This window comes from Lissotriton vulgaris, chromosome 2_1 (genome assembly GCF_964263255.1).
Source record: "Lissotriton vulgaris chromosome 2_1, aLisVul1.2, whole genome shotgun sequence".
Lineage (NCBI taxonomy): Eukaryota > Metazoa > Chordata > Amphibia > Caudata > Salamandridae > Lissotriton > Lissotriton vulgaris.
In genome coordinates this window covers 370,751,884-370,775,204 of record NC_141687.1, presented here as the reverse complement: position 1 = coordinate 370,775,204, position 23,321 = coordinate 370,751,884, and the positions used below count along the sequence as shown (strand labels likewise).

Here is a 23,321-nt window from a genome sequence, read left to right as displayed (position 1 = left end):
CCACGGAACTGTCATCAAGGGGAGAGAGGCTGGCAAGGGCAGGGGTATGGGTAAGAAGCCATCATCTCTTTTTTTTTTTTACTTTATTTAGCATTTTAGTTGCAATAACAATAGTGCACTGGGAGCTGAAAAGTACAATGTGATAAGTACCAGCAGGCATACATATACCGTTCCCATGACATTTTCAACAATAGTGTGGCGTTTACATATCGCCCGAAGTAAATACTACAAATCCCCCATAAATCAATAAGACAGACTTTCCAAGCATATATGGAACAGGAAGCAAAAAAGAAAAGAAGAAAGACACATATCAGGCCGGTACATGTCGCAGCTGTAATAACGGAGCAGTGAACTCGCTTGAGAGGCGGGCCATCTCATCCCCTGTGTGTCACCCTACCCCACTCCCACTGGAAGTATTCCATGATCTGCTGGCGCAGAGGGGGACAGTTGCTGAGCTTGCAAATACGCCCTGAGGGGGCCCAAATATTTTTTGGCCTGGAGGAGGGGGGGGAGTGTTGATGCATAAAGGTCACAGTTCGTGGAGCAAGGCGCCATACTCTTTAGCCACCCCTTCACGGATGGAGTCGTCCTGCCACCCCAGTGAATCGCCACCTCCCTCTTAGCCAGGACCAGACCAATAGCGACAAACCTGCGCACAGCCAGAGGGAACTGTACTACGTATCCCATCAATGCAATCTCGGTCAATGGGGACATAGGCACCTTAATCATTTCACTCACCTTCTCATGTATGGCCACCCAATACGCTTGTACATTTGGACAAGTCCAAGCCAAGTAGGAGAAATCAGCATTCGGGGAGCGGCACCTAGTGCAGTGGTGTGTTCTGGCAGGGTCTATTCTATGAAGCCTGGCAGGGGTAATGTACATCCTACGCAGAAACTTAAAGTGCAGCAGTTTGTGTCTGCTGTTGAGGGAGATCCTATCGGTTACCGCACAGCAGGCGTCCCATTGTTCGTCCGAAATCGGGCCGCCTAAATCCTCCTCCCAGGCTTTGCGCACTCTGTCCTCATCTATCGGCATAATCGCTGCGCATGACTTATAGAGTTGGGATACAATATGCACTCCCCATTCCCTACCAATGACCTTAGTGAGCGGTGGAAAGGAAGGGGGCTCTAAAGGGTAGTCTGGAAAGGTGGCCCACAGGGCTGAGCGAATACATGTAAGGACGAACCTATCCATGAAGGTGGCGTCAGGGAAGAGGGCTTCGTCATCAGGGTCAAAGATATGACCTTGTGGGAATAGGTCTCCCAACCTCTTGATGTCAAATTTGAGGCATATCGTCTGCACCAACCTTTTGTTAGTTATGGAAATCAGTTTAGGGTTTGGGAGAGGGAGATCAGAGGAATAGAGCTGTGGAGTGTGTGTGATGCGCCTCAGCTGGTCCCAGGTCCAACTGGTGGTCGAGGCTGGCTGGATGCCCTTGGAGTCCCTGGGGAAACCCTTCAGCAAAATTGCCGCAAGTGTATCCTGGAGGACTAAGTCTGATTCTGGTCTGAGGATTCTAGCATCTGGATGATACCAAGCCTGAGCAAAACTGCACTGCGCAGCCAAGTAGTATAGCCTAAGATCGGGTACCCCAAGCCCGCCTCTGTCGCAGGGGAGGGTCAGTACTTTCCAATTCATTCTAGGGTGTCTACCCCTCCCGCACCAGTCTTATCAAATGGGACTGCAATGCCATAAATAATTTTTTCGTGAGCGGGATAGGGACAGTCTGGAATAAATATAAAAATTTAGGCAACACTGTCTTCTTAATTAATGCTATCCGACCAGCCATGGACAGTGGAAGTTGAAGCCAGTTCTCAATCTGAGTCTCTAATTTGTCAACAGCCGTCCCGTAGTTACGACGAATGATCTGTTCAGTACTAAGATGTATATGAATGCCCAAATACTTGACCAAATCAGTATTCCATTCCAGAGGAAACTCGAGATCCCATCTGACCGTACTAGGAGTGAGACCGCAATATCTCACATATTAGGCGGTCTAAGTTAATCTGGGGATCGCGGACATATAAAACCATGCTGCCAGCGTACAGGGAGACCAACAGTGGGCCTGTGCGAAACTGCAATCCTCTGTGTAAGGGTTTTTCCTGAAAGTGCCTAATAGGAGGGTCCATAGCCAAAATGAACAACAATGGATAGCGAGCCATTCAGCCTGAGCCGAGCTGTCGGCTTACTGTAGAGTAAAGCGGCGGTGGCAATGAAGCAGTGTGGCATACCCATATGCTGCCTGATGGACAAAAAGAAAGGCCACTCCAGGAAGTCAAATGCCTTTTCTGTGTCCAGTAGGACAGCTGCCGCAGGGGTGTTGGGGTCAATCCTGTACAAAGTATTAAGCAACGTGCGCAAGTTGAATGCTGTCGACCGGTGTGGGATGAATCCAGACTGGGCAGGGGCGATTATGCACTCCATCAATAGGGACAGCCGGCAGGCCAATGCTTTAGCCAGTATTTTGTAGTCTAGGTTGAGTAGAGCTAGTGGACGGTAGGAGTCACACAATAGCCTGTCCTTACCGGGCTTGGGGAGTAAGATAATGACAGCCTCCCGTAGGGTAGGAGGCAACACCTGCCGCTCCAGCGCCTCAGCATATACGGCAAGGAGCTGGGGAACCAACAAGTCTCTGTAGGCCTTGTAGAAATCAGCCGTGAAGCCATCAAGGCCCAGAGCAGAGATCGTCTCATCTATGCTGCCTTTGGTTATGGGGATTGCAAGGAAGACATGCATAAACTTTTCAAGGAATACCAACGCGACCTCAGACAGGTAACTCTCTTGTGCTGTCGCATCAGTGTACAAAGCCTTAAAATACGACAAAAATTCCCCCTGAATATCTAATGGGTCAGTCAGGTGTTATCCCAGAGGGGATCGCAATTAGGAGATGCATCTTTTGCTACAGGGTGGCCTGACCATTTGGGCCAGTAGGCGGCCCGGTCTCTCACCCTCGCGATATCTCCTAGCATTATGGTATTTACTTATGTGAAGAACCTCCCTCTCCGCGTTGTCCCTGAAATCTGCAAGGAGGGAGAGCCTACGTTCGTCCAGGCCGGGCCCATGCGGCTGGAGTAGCGTGGTATCTAGTGAACTCAACTCCTGCTCTATCCCTGCCAGTGTAGCGCGCAAAGTTCGAAGAACACCAGCATTTTTAGATATGCACACTCCCCTCATGTAAGCCTTAAATCCCTCCCATAGCATCGCAGCAGTGTCCACCAAGCCGGTATTAAGGGTGAAGTAATCCTCTATTGCCTCCCGAAGTTCCTCCCAAAATACATCACCCTCAAGCGCGCGGCTGGGGAACCTTCACTGTCGCTCAAAGCCCTCCGGTTGCATCCTCAACGTCAATAGTACTAGGGAGTGATCAAAGAATGTTCTCGGGAGCATCTTAACAGTTTGGCAAGTAAGTCCGGAGAAACCAGCCAATAGTCCAATCTGGTCCATGTGTTATGGCATCTGGTATAGTGTGTAAAGTCAGTGTGTAGAGGGCTGAGTCTCCTACCAATGTCAACCAGGACGAAATGTTCGCAAAGTGATCGTAGCGCCTTTCTCGCACGTGGTTTGGGGTCAGGGGCCCTGGACGTTGTGTCAAATATTAGATCCTGCATAATGTTGAAATCCCCCACCATCACAATGGGGACAGAACCTAGCTGCGCCAGCCTGGTGAGTAGGGAGTAGTAAAAATCCGGGGAGTCTACATTTGGACCATATATACAAACAAAGGCTAACTTACGACCCAACATCGTGCCAAGTACAATAACATATCGACCTGCACTATCCTGCAAGACAGAATACAAGTTAACCCCTTCCATGCTCATGACGAGCTCAGCTCGTCATGAGGCACGGTTGAGCTGTGCTTATGACGAGCTCAGCTCGTCACGAATAATGGAGCTTTAAAAAAAGTCAGCACCGGAGGGGAAAACCCTTAGCAGCCAAGGTGTTACATTGAAGTCGCTTATGAATGAGGATAGCTGTGCCCCTTGAGTAGCTACTTTAGTTTGCAAAATATATCTGCATTCACCCCAGCCAGAAGCAAATCGGGATTGATCCGCAGTGGACAAGTGAGACTCCTGCAGAAACGCCACGTCAACCCTATGACGCAGTAAGTACTGTGTTTTTTGTCTCTTTTTCCTGGTGTCATTTCAGCCGCGCACATTCCAGGATGCCAAAACGACTTCCGATGGGCCAGCATTATACCCTATTTGAGTCATGGGGAAAAGAGTGTGGGTGAACGTAGAAAGGAAATCGCCCCTGCGAGCTCATCACAATCGGCAATATGCGCATAAAGAAAGGTCCCAGTGCAACTAAACATAGTCCCATCCCTACCCCCCACCCAGAGAGGCAAAACCATTTTCAATGTATAACAGTACAACACAAAAGATTCACCGTAATACAATAAAATTGCCATGTGTAATACTTGCGAAAGATACACATCAATCGAGAGGTGAACACCATGGGGGGTGGTGGCAATGCTCCCACTAACGGCGTGGCCGTGTACACATATCATTAAAGAATAGAATAATGAAGTCCCTGCAAAGCTGAAGACATTGTTGTGACAGCGCCAGGAAATCAAGTCATTCGTGTCCAGCTCCCGAGAAGAGGTCCATGCTGGTCTCCAATCCAACTTGCGTAGGGGGCAATCCGTCAACTTCAGGAGGGCGCTGATTGTTGAGCCTGTGTTTATGACAGAATTCCTGCACCTCGGTGGGGTTATCAAACACACTGGAGCGACCGTTCACCTCAACATGCAGACGAGCCGGGTACAGCATACCATATTTCAGACCTAAGTTCCTAAGCGTCACCTTGACTCGGGTGAATTTACGCCAGGCTTCCTGCACCATGACAGTGACATCACCGGTCTCCTTTGGGCAGCACGAGACTCTCCTCAACAACCGGAGCCCCGCCTGCACCCTCGGTCGCCATGCTCCTTCTCTCCCGGGCAGATTCAACGCGCTGCCCAATCAGAGCGCGGCTCCACGGGACAACAGCTGCCCAATCAGAGCGCGGCCCTTTCGGTTCTCCGATCGCGGTTTCGGGCTGCAGACGGCGATTTCTCTGGCGCCAAATGAGGGTGGGCATCCTCGATTAAACAAATGAGCGGCCACAATGCAGGGTAGGCTCCTACTTCTCACATGCAGGCCAGCTCGGGGAGACCATCGAAATCAATAATAAAGCGAGGTGGGCACTCGCTTGGGGGGTATAAAAACGGCACCAGGTCCCTGGCGGGGTGGGCACCTGCCAGGGGTACAAAAACCGGCAAATCAAGCGCCCCCCGGCGCTGAAGGGAGAATAAAGCGCTCCCAAGCACTAGTGGAGAAATAAAGCGCTCCCAGGCGCTGGTGGCCCAAAAGACCAGTAACAAAGTCCCAGAAAAGAATAAAGCGCTCCCAGGAATTCCTCCAGCAAGTCACGGCATCCAGGGGCTGGACAGGGCCCAGGGAGGCAAGCCTTCCCCTCGGCCCAAGCAGCAGCACGCCCCTGGTTGAATCCAGTCACAAACGAGAACATTTTGTAAGGGGACACAGCCCCTTTTTATACAGTAAAAACCTTTGTCTTTAGGTGCAGGGTGGGGGGGAAAACCAGTCGCAGCTGGTTCTGGAGCACTCTTGATGTGCTCAACCACCCTTTCTATTCACTAGGCAGGCTAGGGTCATTAGACGCACCACAGGGGGTGGAGCCAGCATTGTGGAAGGAAAACCCAGCCCTATTCAGGTCTCAGGTGTACCCCTCCCTCACATCAGCATGCTAATCTCTCCACTCACCACCGGGGCAGACCCATCCAGACTCTTGGACCCAGGCTCACCAGCCAGCTCCAGCCAATCACGTGCCAGCACACTCACTACACACGCACACCCACACCCATGTCTAGAAGTGGCACTTCCACACTAGACACATTCATGCCGCATACATCATTGCGCAGCATTCAATCTCACGAGTTCGCCCATACCAAACTCGACCCTGCACCCCCCACACATCAGGAACTACCATGGTCACATATATTCCCCATGCATTCCTATGGGAGGGCAGGTCACTCTCACCACACACACACAGAGCGCACGCACTTTACACTGGACCACAGTGAAAAAGTGCGCAGAGACCTAAAATCACCACTACCAGGTTACAGAAACAGGCTAGGCAAAAGCAAAAAGTTTCGGGGTGAACCAGCCAAAAAGGGCCAGGTCCAACACAACCCCCTTCCAGCCAAAACGCAGGGTAGACCAATCACTCCACTGATGGGCTTCCCTGCTTTGGGCGACAAAACACGGACACGAGCCAGCACGGCAGGGACACCCTCCGGTTCTACGCCACTCTGAACCCACATGGATTTCTCTCAACAAGAGCTCTCTGGCCCAACTAGGATACCCCACTGGCACTCTCTAGTCGTCCACGGCCAGGACCAGGCCCTAGGCCATCCAAATGTCACCGGTCCTGACCACTTCACAGAATGGTGGACAGTAATCCCTGGCACACAATAGCCATTCTCCACACTCCCTCTCAGGGTAGCTACAACTACCACTGATCCTTCAACCCAGGGACCATACCCTCAGGCTGACCAGAGGTCACGGGCAAGAATGCCCCACCCTACCTCTACTTCTGGGGTTCAGCACCCTCTAAGGGAAGCACTCACCAGAACACATCTCTCCCACCAGATCAGGACCTCTCTCCATCACTGGTCTACCACCTGGGATCTGGAAACTATTTCACTTCGGAGGTACAAAGCACACAGCACAGTCCCTTTTCAAGCAGGTGGGGAGACACAGCACACATCAAAGTCCCCTTTCCTCTACCTTAGTGGAAACAACAAATTGCAGGTGAACGCCAGATCACACAGCAAGGGCAGCCCCCTCAGTCTCTTCAGCTGATCTACTTTGGCAGAGATTCCTTCTTGACCTGGAAGTTTCCTAATCTCCCAACCTAGGATCTAAATCCTCAGGTTGCACCGGGGTCAGAGGTAAGGACACCGTCCCTCTGCACCCCCTTCCAGAGTTCTGCACCCTCCCACCTTGGAGCGGTACCCCTGGAAGCCAAACCGGTCAGGACACTGATTACAGATGCCCTTCCCTCCAGGTCAGGCTGAACCTGAACCTGGCCTCCCCCTCCTCAGGGAACGACCTCCAGAGGCCCCACAAATGGTCAAGCACTCTAGACGGTCAAATGCCCAGCGAACCAGGACTTCTGCACCCTCCACTAGGAGTGGTGCTGCCCAACACCAGGATCGCCGGAGTTCTGGTTACAGACACTCCCCGTCCTCTAGACACAGGAAGATCCTCCTCAAATGACCTGTAAGTACAGCCTAGGCCCCTGACCTGGCGCTCCCTTAGGTAACCGTCCAGGCGCTGAGACAGGGTTTCGGGCCAACGTGGGACACACCGTCCCACACTAACTCTGCCTCCACTGAGACAGGACGTGAGCCCCTACACCCTTACCATCCTACTGGGACCTAGCTGAGCTACACATGAACCTCTTCCCCTACACAGGATCATCAGATACAAAAGCCACTACTTTTAGAATCACTCCCCAATGCCTCTGCAAGACATCTAGCACACCACCAGACGTCCACCTTCATGTCCAGTGCGTCTGCAGGACCTCCTGCACACCACCAGAGGTACACCTCCCGTGCAAGCTTCTTTTATCACCAAAAAAAAACTCACACCAACTCCTCCAGTTCAACACACCACTCATCCACACACTCCCCCTCCAGACTGGTGAGACAGTTTCTCACTGCCCCTGACTCTCAACCTGTACCCCTCTTACTGAGCACCAGGCATCATACTCTGGGAACGGGACTTCATGCACTGGACACATTTTAGCTGCCACCACTGGATCCTACCATACTGGGGAATCCAGACACACACACTACACTCAGGTGATAACCACCCTCCCGAGTTAGACATTTCTTCTCCACACTCCCTCTCTTCAATCTACCCACACAGGGACAGGAACAGGGATTGGACCCAGGGCACTGGACCCAGCAAGGAATTCCATGTCTAAGGGAACCTCCCCCTCTACTGGCGTACTGCCTTGTCATTTTCTCTCTTCTGCCACTAAACATAAAGCGCCGGAACACCATTTGAAAATGACACTCTTGAGGAAAAACAAAATCACAAACAATGATCCCAAACATGTGACTATCTAAAATGCAGGGTTTTGTAATGTAGCCAGTTGTCGCTGTGGTACTGCGCAAACACAAGTCCTAATCCTCACTGCTGTCCAACAATGTTAGAACTGGCATTACTGGTTGGCTAAGGCTTACGCCAAAGCCAGGCAGAAACCACCAGTTTAGTCAGTGCAAGGGAGTCACACGCCAAGATAACCCCTGCTCACCCCCTTGGTAGCTTGGCACGAGCAGACAGGCTTATCCCGGAGGCAATGTGTAAAGCATTTGCGCACGCACACAACAGCAACAACATCCTAGGCACACCACAAAAGGAACTCCACACAAGGTTATATAAAAAATAACTTTTGTATTGTCAAAACACATCAGATAATAATCACACAATATAAATTGTGCCAACTGGCACGGGCAATATTCACAAGGGATTAGTTACACCAGGACAGGGCCACATGGGCCACTGTCAGAATCTGCACTTAGTAGAAATAGCACTTCTAGAACTTAGAATAAGTGTAGCACAAAATACCAATTATAGATCACAACCAGTAACCACTGTTAACAGGTAGGTACACACTACGCATTACTAATAACCATAGGCCTAGATCACGTATGGACACATAATCTCTCTAGTATAACATACTAGGCAAAGCAAACTTCTAAGCATAAGCCCCTTTAGAAGTAGCAAATAAGCATAAAGGCAAAGCACATTACGCATAGTCGCATTTAGGCCTAAACAGTATAACTACAGTAGGCAATCTCTCACTAGTCTAAACACATTAGACTCTGCCTCCTAAGGAGAAATCACATTTAGGGGCGTAACTCACAGCGAGGTAAACTCTCACTAACATTAACCTACATAGGTAAAATAACCTCATAATCATAGTAACACCACATTGCGCAAAAATCACATTAGGCAATTACCATTACAAACATAGTAAAATCACATGGCGCAAAAATCATATTAGGGCCTTGCGCCCTACCTACATACCAGCCCCCTGGCCAACTGGCCATCTCAAGAAGGGGCTCAAATGCCCTGTGTCCAGAATGTCAGGGCGCGCTGCCAATGCAGCGCCAGTCAGGGGTGCGCCACCGGCGCAAACCTAAACGTTGCAGCTGCCCACTAAGTGCTGGGCAGCTGGGAACAGCAACAGGGCCTAAACGTTGCAGCTGACACTAAGTGATGCGCAGCTGTAGCAGGCCTGGCACCACTGTGCCATCTCTGTCCCACTCAAGGACTCTCTCTCATACATTGCGCCTAAACTGTGGAAATTGCTGGGCAGCTGGGATCCCCGCAAAACTGCGCCAACTGTTGGAGCCTTCTTGGCTCTGGACATCCATTTTGCGCTAAAATGGGGGTAGCCCTCCAGGCTCTGCACACACTACATGGGCCCTCTGGAGCACTCTGGCTCCTCAACAACATAATTCCCCCAAGTTCCTCGTGGGGACTCTAAAATCACTGTGGGCCTTGGAGCACCCTGGCTCTTCTCAAAATAAGGGGGGGCGGGGGAGCCAATTCAGCTCCTTAAACACACATGCCCCCCATTGTTGGGAGTCCCCTCTCTGGGGACTCAGAATCTTCCAAAATGCCCCCGGAGCCCCTTGGGGCTAGAAAAACAACTTACCCCTTCTTCGGAGCGCACTGGCTCCCAACACAAGACAGGACCCCATGGTGGAACCACTCGGGGCTCCTGATGTCAGTGAGGCCTTTTGGGGAGCGGCCCGCTGCACAGACGGGGCCGCTCCTAGCACGGTCGGTTACAGTGCCTCACTCAGGCACTTACACCCGCGCCTGGAGCTTCCCCCCTCACTCACCGGGCTGATCGCTGGCTGGGGGTCCTCCGGGCGGCAACTTCCTCCATGGCGGCAGCAAGCGGGGCTCTCTCACTCTCGAGAGCCTCGCCGACGTCGGCGGCCGCATCACCAGTCTCCTTTGGGCAGCGCGGGGCTCTCCTCAACAACCGGAGCCCCGCCTGCACCCTCGGTCGCCATGCTCCTTCTCTCCCGGGCAGATTCAACGCGCTGCCCAATCTGAGCGCGGCCCCTTCGGTTCTCCGATCGCGGTTCCGGGCTGCAGACGGCGATTTCTCTGGCGCCAAATGAGGGGTGGGCACCCTCGATTAAACAAATGAGCGGCCACAATGCAGGGTAGGCTCCTGCTTCTCACATGCAGGCCAGCTCGGGGAGACCCTCGAAATCAATATTAAAGTGAGGTGGGCACTCGCTTGGGGGGCATAAAAACGGCACCAGGTCCCTGGCGGGGTGGGCACCTGCCAGGGGTACAAAAACCGGCAAATCAAGCGCCCCCAGGCGCTGAAGGGAGAATAAAGCGCTCCCAAGCGCTAGTGGAGAAATAAAGCGCTCCAAGGCACTGGTGGCCCAAAAGACCAGTAACAAAGTCCCAGAAAAGAATAAAGCGCTCCCAGGAATTCCTCCAGCAAGTCAAGGCATCCAGGGGCTGGGCAGGGCCCAGGGAGGCAAGCCTTCCCCTGGGCCCAAGCAGCAGCACGCCCCTGGTTGATTCCAGTCAGAAACAAGATCATTTTGTAAGGGGACACAGCCCCTTTTTATACAGTAAAAACCTTTGTCTTTAGGTGCAGGGTGGGGGGAAAACCAGTCGCAGCTGGTTCTGGAGCACTCTTGATGTGCTCAGCCACCCTTTCTATTCACTAGGCAGGCTAGGGTCATTAGACGCACCACAGGGGGTGGAACCAGCATTGTGGAGGGAAAACCCAGCCCTATTCAGGTCCCAGGTGTACTCCTCCCTCACATCAGCATGCTAATCTCTCCACTCACCACCGGGGCAGACCCATCCAGACTCTTGGAGCCAGGCTCACCAGCCAGCTCCAGCCAATCACGTGCCAGCACACTCACTACACACACACACCCATGTCTAGAAGTGGCACTTCCACACTAGACACATTCATGCCGCATACATCATTAGGCAGCATTCAATCTCACGAGTTCGCACATACCAAACTTGACCCTGCACTCCCCACACATCAGGAACTACCATGGTCACACATATTCTCCATGCATTCCTATGGGAGAGCAGGTCACTCTCACCACACACACAGAGAGCGCACACACTTTTCACTAGACCACAGTGAAAAAGTGCGCAGAGACCTAAAATCACCACCACCAGGTAACAGAAACAGGCTAGGCAAAAGCAAAAAGTTTCGGGGTGAACCTGCCAAAAAGGGCCAGGTCCAACAGGGACCCTACCCTCCACATGCCTTGCAGTGAGGCCCCCTCAAGGTTCGTTACGCCAATGGACTAAGGTGTTGGACAACAGCTTAAAACATGTTCAGCACGGGACAGTAGGTAATGTCCAAGGCCGTTATTGTAGCTACAAACAGTCACCGGATACATGGGTGCATGCTTGAGTTGCCGGACTCTGAGAAATAATTGAAAAGCATTTGATATCAGTGAAGGCCTGTCCTATCACTGAAGCCATGTGCTATCACTTAAGGCATGTGCTATCACTGAAGGCATGTGCTATCACTGAAGGCATGTGCTATCACTGAAGGCATGTGCTATCGCTTAAGGCATGTGCTATCACTGAAGGCACGTGCTTTCAGTGAAGGCATGTGCTATCACCGAAGGCATATGCTATCAGTGAAGGCATGTGCTATCACTGAAGCCATGTGCTATCACTTAAGGCATGTGCTACCACTGAAGGCACGTGCTATCAGTGAAGGCATGTGCTATCACTGAAGCCATGTGCTATTACTGAAGGCATGTGCTATAAGTGAAGGCATGTGCTATCACTGAAGTCATATGCTATAAGTGAAGGCATGTGCTATCACTTAAGGCACGTGCTAACACTGAAGGCACGTGCTATCACTGAAGGCACGTGCTATCACTGAAGGCACGTGCTATCACTGAAGGCATGTGCTATCACTGAAGGCCTGCGCTATCACGGAAGGCCTGCACTATCACTGAAGGCCTGCTCTATCACTAAAGGCATGTGCTATAAGTGAAAGTATGTACTATCAGTGAAGGCATGTTCTATAAGTGAAGGCATGTGCTATAAGTGAAGGCATGTGCTATAAGTGAAGACATGTGCTATCAGTGAAGTCATGTGCTATAAGTGAAGACATGTGCTATCACTCAAGCCACATACTATCACTGAAGCCCTGTGCTATCACTGAAGGCATGTGCTATCACTGAAGCCATGTGCTATCACTGAAGGCATGTGCTATCACTGAAGGCATGTGCTATCACTGAAGGCATGTGCTTTCCCTGAAGGCATGTGCTATCACTGAAGGCATGTGCTATCACTGAAGGCCAGCACTATCACTGACGTCCTGCGATATCACTGAAGATATGTGCTATCCCTGAAGGCATGTACTATCACTGAAGCCATATGGTAACACTGAATGGATGTGCTATAAGTGAAGGTACGTGTTATCACCGAAAGCATGTGCTATCACTGAAGCCATGTACTATCACTGACGGCATGTGCTATACGTGAAGGTATGTGTTATCACTGAAAGCATGTGCTATCATTGAAGGGATGTGCTATAAGTGAAGGTATGTACTATTGCTGAAGCGATGTGCTATCACTGAAGGCATGTGCTGTCACTGAATGGATGAGCTATCACTGAAGCCATGTGCTATCACTGAAGGCATGTGCTATAAGTGAAGGTATGTACTATAGCTGAAATTATGTGCTATCACTGAAGGCATGTGCTGTCACTGACGGGATGTGCTATCACTGAAGTCATGTGCTATCACTGAAGGGATGTGCTATCACTGAAAGCCTGCGCTATCACTTAAAGGTATGTGCTATAAGTGAATGAATGTACTATCGCTAAAGGCATTTGCTATCACTGAAGGCTTGCGCTATCACTGAAAGGCATCTGCTATAAGTGAAGGTAAGTACTATCGCTGAAGGCATGTGCTATCACTGAAGGCCTGCGCTATCACTGAAAGGCATGTGCTATATGTGAAGGTATGTACTATCACTGAAGGCATGTACTATCACTGCTTGCATCTTTTGCAGTAGCAGCCCATGCAGTAGGAGGACAATTTGCATCACAGTAACAGCCTTTTTCTCGAGCGTCCAATGATTATCCCCAATGGTTTGGGTACAATGTACGGCTGCCAAGGGGCACTTTGAACCTACAAATATGCTAATGTGAAGTAGGGCTGTGCAGTGTTTTTCTTTTCCGAGCTTCCCGTAATTCTCATGAATATAACAATACATTTCCAGCACCAACTAGCACTCAAAAGGAAATATTGCCAGTTTGCTAGGAAAAAGTTCAGCAAAATCTGGAAACTCTGCGAACTGATGGTCAGCTTATAATTGGGATCTACACAGGACTTTGCATGCATTACAAAGATGCACACAGCTGTGTGAAGTACCCAAAAGCAGTGCCTTGCTAAATGGTGACTGGTTGGAGATGTGTCTCCCAGTCTAACTCCTTGCTTTGTGGTAAATCCTAAAATAAAGTGAAACTATTGGTTGCAGGACATTGCTGATGTATTTTATTTATGTTGTGGAACATTTTATAAAGAGTTTGCTCTACTCTGCAGATATTTACGAGCCCTTTCAATAACCAGTCTCTTGCATTTCATTGATAATCAGGTCCAGGTGTTTAAGAGGATTGTGGCATGCATCCATAGGAATCCTTGAAGAAGCACGTTTTGACCTTCCTGCAGATTGTCAGGGAGTCAGCTTTAGGCCGTGGGGGTGGCGGGAGCTGGGATACCAGAGGCGGGATCCTTGGATGTGGGCGCATCTCCCAATGAGGGGCTTGGAACTATTCTGGTTGGATGGCTGCTCCGTTCTAAGACTGTGACCTTGAAGAGGTGGTTGGCATGCCCATGATGTGCCTTATAGAGCAGCCATATTTAAGGAGCATTCAGGCGTTTGTCCAACGCCTTATGTTATGCTATGATCACACGAACAGCGAACATGATCTAAGAGGCTATCTCACTCTCTGTCTACACATATATTTATGGACAAAACTATGAAAATATATAATTTATGTGTCTATATTTTCTATATAACGTGTGATAAAGAGCTATATGTTTCTATTGAGCAATTAATTGCAATTTATGTGACTGTGAATAATACAGATTCTAATAACGATAATAATAAAAATGTGAGGTAAATAAATAAAAACTTGTTTTGTATTTTACGATTAAGCGGAAGAAATGAATTGTGTGCTATGGTGGTTACTATTAACAGTATCAGTTGAGCTCTGGGCGGCCTTCTCCGTCATTCATCCCAAAGTGGATGTCAAAAATGTAAGATATTAATACTTTGGGAAGAACAAGTAGAAACACTTGCCAGAAAGTAGAGTTTGATTCACTTGAACACTGAATCGTCAAGAATTGGTGATATGTCAAGCGGAACAAGGCCAAACAAAGTTCAGAATTACATTTTTGGAGTAATAAGAGTTTCTTCCCCACTGAGGAGGTCACCACGAAAACTTTGCACAAAAGTTTGTACTTGTAGTAGCACGGCTGGTTGGAAGCAGAGCGCGCCCGGCCTGGCACGAAGCGCCTCGCAGGTTACTTCCTGCATAGGCGGGTTTTTAACTATATGCTCACCCCCGTCGTTTTGTAGTAGTGTTGTTTATGCTCGCCGCTGGATCTTGAACCTGAATGACAGTGCGCATGCGTGCGATCACACGCATGCGCACTAGGTGGGGCTAGCGATAGAACATCTGGAAGACTCATGTTTTGCGAGGACTGCAACTCCCAGCAAACCTGTTTCTATTCAATGACTACGACTCCCGGCTTGCCCTGTATCGAAATGGCAACCTGCTGTCGGGTCGGGAAACGGTTCCAGCAAGCGGCAAAAAACCTGCTGGCCACAAATGGACCCCAGCTGTCCCCGGAGTTACGAAGCGAACTAGAGAAAGCGATGAGAGGTGACCGGCCCGGCGTAGTGTCCTTCAGAGCTCTACGGGAGATGCGGATGACGTTGCAACAGAGCGGTGAGGAAAGCGAAAGGAAACTAAGGGACGTTGCTGAAGGAGACCAGAGGAAGGTGGATGTGGTGTTCGGGGGCGGTTGTAGGACTTTGGCATGGATGAAGTTCTCAGTTAGAGAGAGAGGGTGACCACCTGGCATGGGGACAAATTCTGGGCAGTGACAAAAAATTCAGGACAAATTCAGCTTGAAAGTTTATTTTTACGGACACATATAAGGATGCCACTCAATATTATCAAAGCATCTAAATAGATGGCCAAAACGAGTACAAATCAAAATAGATATATGTTCTTAGATTTGTATAATACACAGTTGTTTTGAACAAAAAAAATGTGTCTTGGCGTTTAAAAAAAAGTAAAAATAGCAAACATGCAAATTAAACAAAATGTCATTGCTGATCTTACGGACAGTTGTCGCAGGATTTAATGATCTTATCGTGAATGTAAGTAGCACAAACAGAGCTTTTTTGCTGAAAATGAAAACATTGGTATTAGCACTAGTAGTTTTTTTTTTTAAAGTGTACTTTAAAAAAAATCGAACTGGCATTCTAGGGAATTTCTTGTTTCCCAGCGAGAAGAAATAAAACTATGCATGATTATTTTATATTATCCTGAAATTGCAGTTGCTATATACACTGTGCTGATCTGGCTGGCAGCCCCTGTCCCAGCCAATGGACTCGGTGGCAGCAGGCTGTCTCTCCATCCCCTCTGAGAGTTCTCTCTTTCGTACATAAGGTCCATATCATTGAGTGGCAAACTTTCTCCACGTTAACAGTAAGTTCCAGTTCATCTGTCCTCCAGAAGCTACTTGCCCTCCGTGTGCTACCCCCACCTCCCAACACATTGTTCCCACCAATGCCACTGTTTGTGTACATTGCAATTGTGCTTACTAGATAAGTATTTTAGGCCCTCATCTGTTGGAGATTGTATCTCTACTTTCAGAGACGTCTCCCGCGGTAGGGGGATCTTGTTTTAATCGAAGGGTTCTCTTGTGATAAAAATTAACTTTATGAAAACATTAGGGGTACTCAGCCTTACTAAGGTAAACACTTACTTCCATAGTAATATAAAGGTTTTTAAAAGTTACCACAGTGAAGTAATGTGTTTAATAGAAGGAGGTGAGAAGATAGGATCGAGCAATTGAGCAGGAGGAATTGAGGAAGAAGCCTGTTTTCTATTTTTGTTTACCAAATAATTCAATTAGGCACAAAAGTTTAAAAGCTGCAGTCTGTTATAAAACATTAAAAAGAAGATTGCAAAAACAAAACCTTTACCTGAGAGATTAAATGGAAAGTGCTCAAGGACATTAAGGCATCAACATAACTGTGCTGATCCAGTGCGGTGTTAACTACAGTTCTAGGGTTGGAACAGTGAACCCAATGGACAGTAGACTATACAAAAAAAGTACTTATGTCAGTGGTAGTTGTTTTCATATTTGTTGCACAGTCTGAAAAACCAACTGGCTTTTTTGTGTTCAATATCTTGATGTTCACCGCCTTAAATGTTGGCGACTCTATTTGACAACAGGCATTGGTAATGCCAGTAGGTCTGGCTTATGAAAGAGCATTTTGTAACTTAGAAAAAAATCTTAAGCTAGAACTGTTACTTTAAATTGCGGGCATAGGACTGCACTTAAATATCTTGAACCAAAAAATGCACGAATGAGTTAATTAACATAGCCAAAATCCAGTATATTTTATAATCAAAATAGCAAAAATATGTATTTTGATGTTCAATTAATAAAAAAGCTAAAATATCATTAGAAGACTGTCCATACAGCTGTTCCCAATCGTCTTTTGTAACAAGTCTAACATGAACATACAGTGAGAAATTTTGATATAAATGTAATCACCCGAACATATTCTCGAATGAACATGATATTCTCTATGACAAAAAAAATAACTTCATTGATGATAGTCAATAGAAAGTAACAATGTAACATCATATCATTGAGGGCTTGAAGATGTCATTACAACCCTTGCGAGACACCTCATGTGGAGGCAAAAACAATGTGCACTGTAATGACTGGACTAAAACCCTTGTGAGACACCTCGAGTTGAGGTACAGATTGTGCAACGTGTGAAGGTAAAACCTTAGACACCCAATGTAGGGTAAAAATGTAAACGTAACAGGTTGCTCCTCGAGTGGAGGTCAATGTGTATGCACAAGAGAATGGGAGAGATCCAACAGACACACCTCAAAGAGAGGTCGGACACACCTCACGGAGAGGTCAGGAGACATTGTGCATTGAAAATGCGGGACTAAATCATGGCAACGTATTAACCAAGAGGTGAATTGTGTACTGTACAACACAAAAATTATTGTGCACCATTTACTCAGTAATTATAGTTAAAACTCAGAGGAAAAAACGTTTAAAACTCATCCCTAACGTAAGGAAATCAAAATGTGTGTGAGCATGTGCACCACAATGTCCACAGAAAAGCTCTAATCCATCCTAGGAGGAAAATGTTCATAAAAGGGATATTTAAAGTTACCAAAAACCTACAGAACAGTGAGGCATTAAACACAGAGCTTGCAACTACAGATTACACTTTGCATGTAAAAGAATTCCAGACAACTTACATCTTGACACTAGATGGCAGCGTAGACCAGTGAATGAAAAGAAGCATGAAGAACAAGAATACAACATTTTGAAAAATACCACAATGCACTCGAGAAAACAACAAACATGCTTTGAGTCGCAACGAAGAAAAAATGAATCACAACACATGGTGTTAACCTCATAGATGCTATTAAACATTCCTCCCCAGTGCTGCGCTGTCCATTGGAACTAGTGCTGAATGGACGTCCAATGGTCGTGCGCAGCACTGGGGAGGTAGTGCTGCCGTCGGCCAATGCACCGAGGCAGCACTTCTCTTAACCATTGTTCTGTCAGTCTTCAATCTGGAGAGTGTAGAATCAAATGCTGCACAGCGTCTATAATGAGAAAGAAAGAAAAGTACCTTGTATATCCCCTGCTGACACGCTGGAGCCAAAGAATTATTTCAATCCGAGATTCTCTTTGCTTCATGTTGGAGACTGTGGTAAATAGGAGAAGATAGATGACAGGATACTTCCAGTTGATTACATGTAGATTTATTGTAGGACACAGCTAAGTACATAAACCTCGCCAGCTGACCAGACCATCAACTGACACTGGTAGAACACTCTGGTACAGGTTAGAACACTCACAGGTATTCTGGGAAGCTAAGGAGGTAAGAACACTAAGGAAGGGCTAAAGACTACTGTCAGCCATATTACAAGAAGAATCTATATACAACACATCTTCCTTTACAAAAAGAAATGAAACAAACAGAAAATAAAGCTTAAAGTATGGGAGACAGCAACAATAAAATTAAAGACAGAAAGAAGGTCTAAGACGACTAGAACTAATTTTAGATCATGAAGGCAAAAGAGCATTTTAGGGCAAAGAGTGTAAAAGTGAAGTGTGAGGTGAGACACAACACTTAAAACAACTAATAGGCATCACCACTACCTACTCCACTTAGACTGACAAAACAGGAAAAAGATAGTGCACTCCCTCCAAACAGCCTTTGACCAGCAAAACAGGAAGAGAGAGTCCACCCCCTCTAAACTGTTTCCGCCCGTCAACACTTTACGCTCCAAGTTGAAGATACAGTTCAACATACGCCTTCGTGCTTTAAAGATACCACATTCATAGATAAGATTACTGAGTGCAGTATAACAAGCGATGTAAAAAGATACATTTTTCCTGACCAGGAACCTTTGTCCCCACTGCGGACTTTGTCCAGACTCTCACCTGGGACCTTAGTCCCCCATTGTGGACATACTGTCTAGAGTCTCCCCTGGGACCTTTGTCCCCGTTGTGGACTTACTGTCCAGACTCTCACCTGGGACCTTTGTCCCCATTGTGGACATACTGTCTAGAGTCTCCCCTGGGACCTCTGTCCCCATTGTGGACATACTGTCTAGAGTCTAATCCATTGTGCTTTGCACGCCTGGGTTCGAATCCCATCCTCGTCGCCAAAATGTTGTAAATAGGAGAAGATTGAGGACAGGATACTTCTAGTTGATTACATGTAGATTTATTGTAGGACACAGCTGAGTACAAAACCTCGCCAGCTGACCAGACCATCAACTGACACTGGTAGAACACTCTGGTACAGATTAGAACACTCACAGGTATTCTGGGAAGCTAAGGAGGTAAGAACACTAAGGAAGGGCTAAAGACTACTGTCAGCTATATTACAAGAATAATCAATATACAACAGAGAAAATAAAATAAATAAAAAAAAGTTATTGCTCATAGAGGAACGTGGTTGTCAGAGCACAGAATTGAGGTTGGCAAATCACGAAGCAAACAGGAGAATACATTGCAGTCTGCAGCTGGAAACATAGTGAACCTAAGATCGCGGCACGCAGGGGATATGTATTAAATACAGCCCCACACCTGGTGCGGTGCGTGGGTAAAGAGAGAAAACGCTGGAATGACAGTTGGTGGTTGGAAGGAGACCAGAGGGAGATAAGAACGTTGGGGGGACCAATGGGAAGGGTGAGGGGACAAAGGGTGCTCCTGGATGGTTCTCCCAAACCTTCCTGTTACCAAGTGGGAATCAGGTACACTTTCTGTGTCCGAGTGAGGATCAATACTGGTTCTACCAAACCTACCACTGACACTGTGACCATCAGACATGACTTGAGAGTCAGAGTGTGAGTCACCGTGCAACTCCGATTGGGCAACGGAGTGAGAGAACTGACATCCACAGACTGGTCTGATGAGTGACAATTAGCAGAGTCAGTGTCAGGTGGGAGATCATGTGACATCTCATTTCTGGGCGTGCAACCATGTTCTACACTGCTCCTATCATCATCAACCCACAAATCTTTACAATGAGAATTATGTTGCAGTTGATTGGGTACCTTGACTCCATGATGATACGTGGCCAATCTACTCATGTGCCACACTTTCCCATCACTGAGTCTGGCTGCATTGTTAAAAAGTTCATCTATGTGAAGGGGAGCAGTGAATCTGCGTTCTCCTTTTCTCACTTTCTTTTCTAAATAAACTTTAACAAGGTCACAAACCTTGAAAGAATGCTCTTTAGCCCCATGTTTAGAATCATACCATTCTTTGTAATATTTTTGTGCCTTAATTATATTATTCCTGATTTTGTCTGGTGACCATTCTAATTGTTTGGAAGTTGGCATCCAGCCTAGGTCTATACTAAGGGCTGTCTGCTTCTCATGAGAACGAATGGAGCATTACGGGTTCTGGCACAAGGGGATATCCTGAAGGCCCAGATGAGTTTGAACACTTCTTCTTCCCAGTTAAGGTTTGCATTTCTTGACAGCTGTATGTGTCCTTTCAAGACACGGTTGAACCGTTCAGTGAGGCCATCCTTCTGGATGGTATAATGAGGTGGTGTGGTGGGTGATACAATTTCTCTCAAGGAATAACTTGAACGCTTCCGAGCAGAACTGTGGTCTGTTGTCAGTGAGCACACATTTGGGTAATCCTTCACTCAAGAACAGCTTGTCTAAGAAGGAAATGATTGTTGAGCTGTCAATTTCAGAGACAATTTCTATTTCAGGCCACTTGGAGAAATGTTCTATGACCACTAAAATATACTTGATTTCTCCATCATGTCCTTCGATGGGCCCGCGATGTCCAGGCCCAATTTCTCCCATGCCATTAAGGGGGTTGAAGTGGAGAAAGAGAAACTTTGGATGTTTTAAGGGTCTTATCCGAGTTACAGCATTCTACACAGTTTCTTATTTGGATTTCAATTTGCTTGTCAATACCTGGCCACCAGTAACTGGTTCTGACTCTTTGTTTTGTCTTTGAAATGCCAACGTGACCAATATGGCAAAGCTTGAGAATTTTTTCTCTAAGTGTGATGGGAATTTGACATTGTCGTGGAGATGGCGTTTCTCTAGCCAACTGGTGTTGACTAATTTGCATACGTCTTGGAGCGTGGAGTCGCGAGACATGTGCTGTTCCCATTCTCCTTTAATACACATCCTCACATGCATTTGCATGTGAGGATGTGTATTAAAGAACATCACTCTTCTGTTTACCAAATTGATTTTTGAAATATTTGTACTGTTTATAATTGTTATGTGCGTTTAGCATGTTGTTCCAACTGGGACCACTTCATATATAACATTGATGTCCCAGTGCTATTGGGTTAACCCTTATTTTGTAACACGTTCCCATTCTCCTGCAGAGATTCCATCAAGATCCGAGTTGAAGAGTAGAGCCACTTTTTCTTCTTCCTCTTGAGTATCCGTATTCTCCTTGCTGTAATACAATTAATCCGCAGTGAGGGGCTGTGGTTTCCGTTCGTCGCCACTTCTAGTGAATGAAGAATGAGGCTGCAGTAAATTACCAAAGATTACGTTTATTAAATACAGCCCCACACCTGGTGCGGTGCGTGGGTAAAGAAAGAAAACACTGGAATGACAGTTAGTGGTTGGAAGGAGACCAGAGGGAGATAAGAACGTTGGTGGGACCAATGGGAAGGGTGAGGGGACAGAGGGTGCTCCTGGATGGTTCTCCCAAACCTTCCTGTGACCAAGTGGGAATCAGGAACACTTTCTGTGTCCGAGTGAGGATCAATACTGGTTCTACCAAACCTACCACTGACACTATGACCATCAGACATGACTTGAGAGTCAGAGTGTGAGTCACCGTAGCAACTCCGATTGGGCAACGGAGTGCGAGAACTGATATCCACAGACTGGTCTGATGAGTGACAATCAGCAGAGTCAGTGTCAGGTGGGAGATCATGTGACATCTCTTTTCTGGGCGTGCAACCATGTTCTACACTGCTCCTATCCTCGCGCAGGAGAGATGGATTGACACTATCTCGCGCTCGGGGCACGAGGGCATTGGAGAACAGGGGTACAACACACAAGCCATTTGAATTTCAATTGAAAGCACAACTGTTATTTATTACTGGCCTTGTAGCAGAAACATCAACCATTGACAAAAACAAAATTGAAAATATGCTTTGCTCAGCGTGTATGTTAACAAATGAGTACAAATTGGTGCAGCGCTGGCAGGGAGAAGTATTAAAACATCCAATCCCTCAGAAAGGCAAAATCTTGCACCAAGGATTCACAAAAGAGCTTTACTGGCAGAGACAAAATGCACTTCACACTGGAGGCAAAAGCTTGTTACCTTGATTCATGAGGCATTGTAGATATTCATCGAGGCACAGTATACTTTTGTAGTTGCACCGTAGATTTTTCTTGTGGCATTGTGGTCCTTGATAGAACGAGATGGAAACACAAATAAAGCAGTACATTCAGGCATAACAAATACCTTGCTGTTGAGACACTTTTGAAAGTTGTAGGAAGGATTGTAGAACAAGGCAGCTCACTTTAAATAGAAGAGACATCCAAACACATTGTGTGGCGCACACATGTAACACACTTCTTCATTTGCATTTGAAACAGACTGTAGGAACAGTAAGAACAGACCTTTGAGATGCTGTGGGAACAGCATGCAGAGATTTTAGCTGCATAGAAACTGGAACTGGCGCTATTGCGTTGAGGGCGACCGGTGGGAGGTCACTGGTGGGGCTGATATGTGCCAGTAGTTGAATAAACGCAGCTGTACTTTCAAAAGATGGTTGAGAGTAGGTACTCCAGACTTGAAATTGAAGGTCTTGAAATGCAAACACGCGTGGTTCTTTGCAGTCCTCGTCGCCATAAAAATGTAGTAATCACTCAACGCAGGTAGATGATATTTAGGAGGATTTATTCAAGTTAGTTGGAAGATCAGTAGTACCATAGTATTCAGCCCCACCAGGAGCAGCCAGCAAGGCGCTCAGCCCTTCTCCAACTGCATTTCATACACCAACATTCTAAGTTACATAATCTCAAGAGGATTCCACTGGAGGAGCAGTGGATGACATGTAAAACATAATAACCAAGATACTACAGTTGCATATTGTATCTAAACTCGATACAGTGTGCTCATCATGCACATAGTGCACTGAATTTTGTCAAGAGACTGTTTTGTAGTAGTGGGGTACACCATGATATGGATAGAGAATTGTTGGACCCGACCCTTTTTGGCAGGTTCACCCCGAAACTTTTTGCTTTTGCCTAGCCTGTTTCTGTATCCTGGTGTTGGTGATTTTAGGTCTCTGTGCACTTTTTCACTGTGGTCCAGTGTAAAGTGCGTGCACTCTCTCTGTGTGTGGTGAGAGTGACCTGCCCTCCCATAGGAATGCATGGGGAATATGTGTGACCATGGTAGTTCCTGATTT

The 23,321-nt window shown here is 47.3% G+C and overlaps 2 protein-coding genes and 1 long non-coding RNA gene across 3 annotated transcripts in view; 1 reads left to right on the top strand and 2 right to left on the bottom strand.

Annotated features, from left to right (window-relative positions):
- The window catches only part of LOC147730374 (serine racemase-like), a 73,960-nt gene extending 59,227 nt beyond the window's left edge, over window positions 1–14,733 (bottom strand). The window contains exon 1 of the mRNA XM_086955179.1: window positions 14,678–14,733. The gene's annotated coding sequence lies outside the window, so the exon portion shown is untranslated. The remainder of the gene's footprint in view (window positions 1–14,677) is intronic.
- Window positions 14,734–14,771: 38 nt separating this feature from the next.
- Window positions 14,772–23,321, top strand: part of VMA12 (vacuolar ATPase assembly factor VMA12) — a 100,909-nt gene continuing 92,359 nt past the window's right edge. Inside the window, exon 1 of the mRNA XM_086955176.1 lies at window positions 14,772–15,066. Coding sequence (XP_086811302.1) covers window positions 14,805–15,066 — 262 coding nt within the window. The 5' untranslated portion in view covers window positions 14,772–14,804. The remainder of the gene's footprint in view (window positions 15,067–23,321) is intronic.
- On the bottom strand, window positions 16,658–19,316 carry LOC147730373 (uncharacterized). Its single transcript, XR_015308574.1, has 3 exons — window positions 18,985–19,316; window positions 17,922–18,939; window positions 16,658–17,810 (listed from the first exon to the last, which is right to left on the bottom strand). It is a non-coding gene; the product is annotated as an uncharacterized LOC147730373 (long non-coding RNA).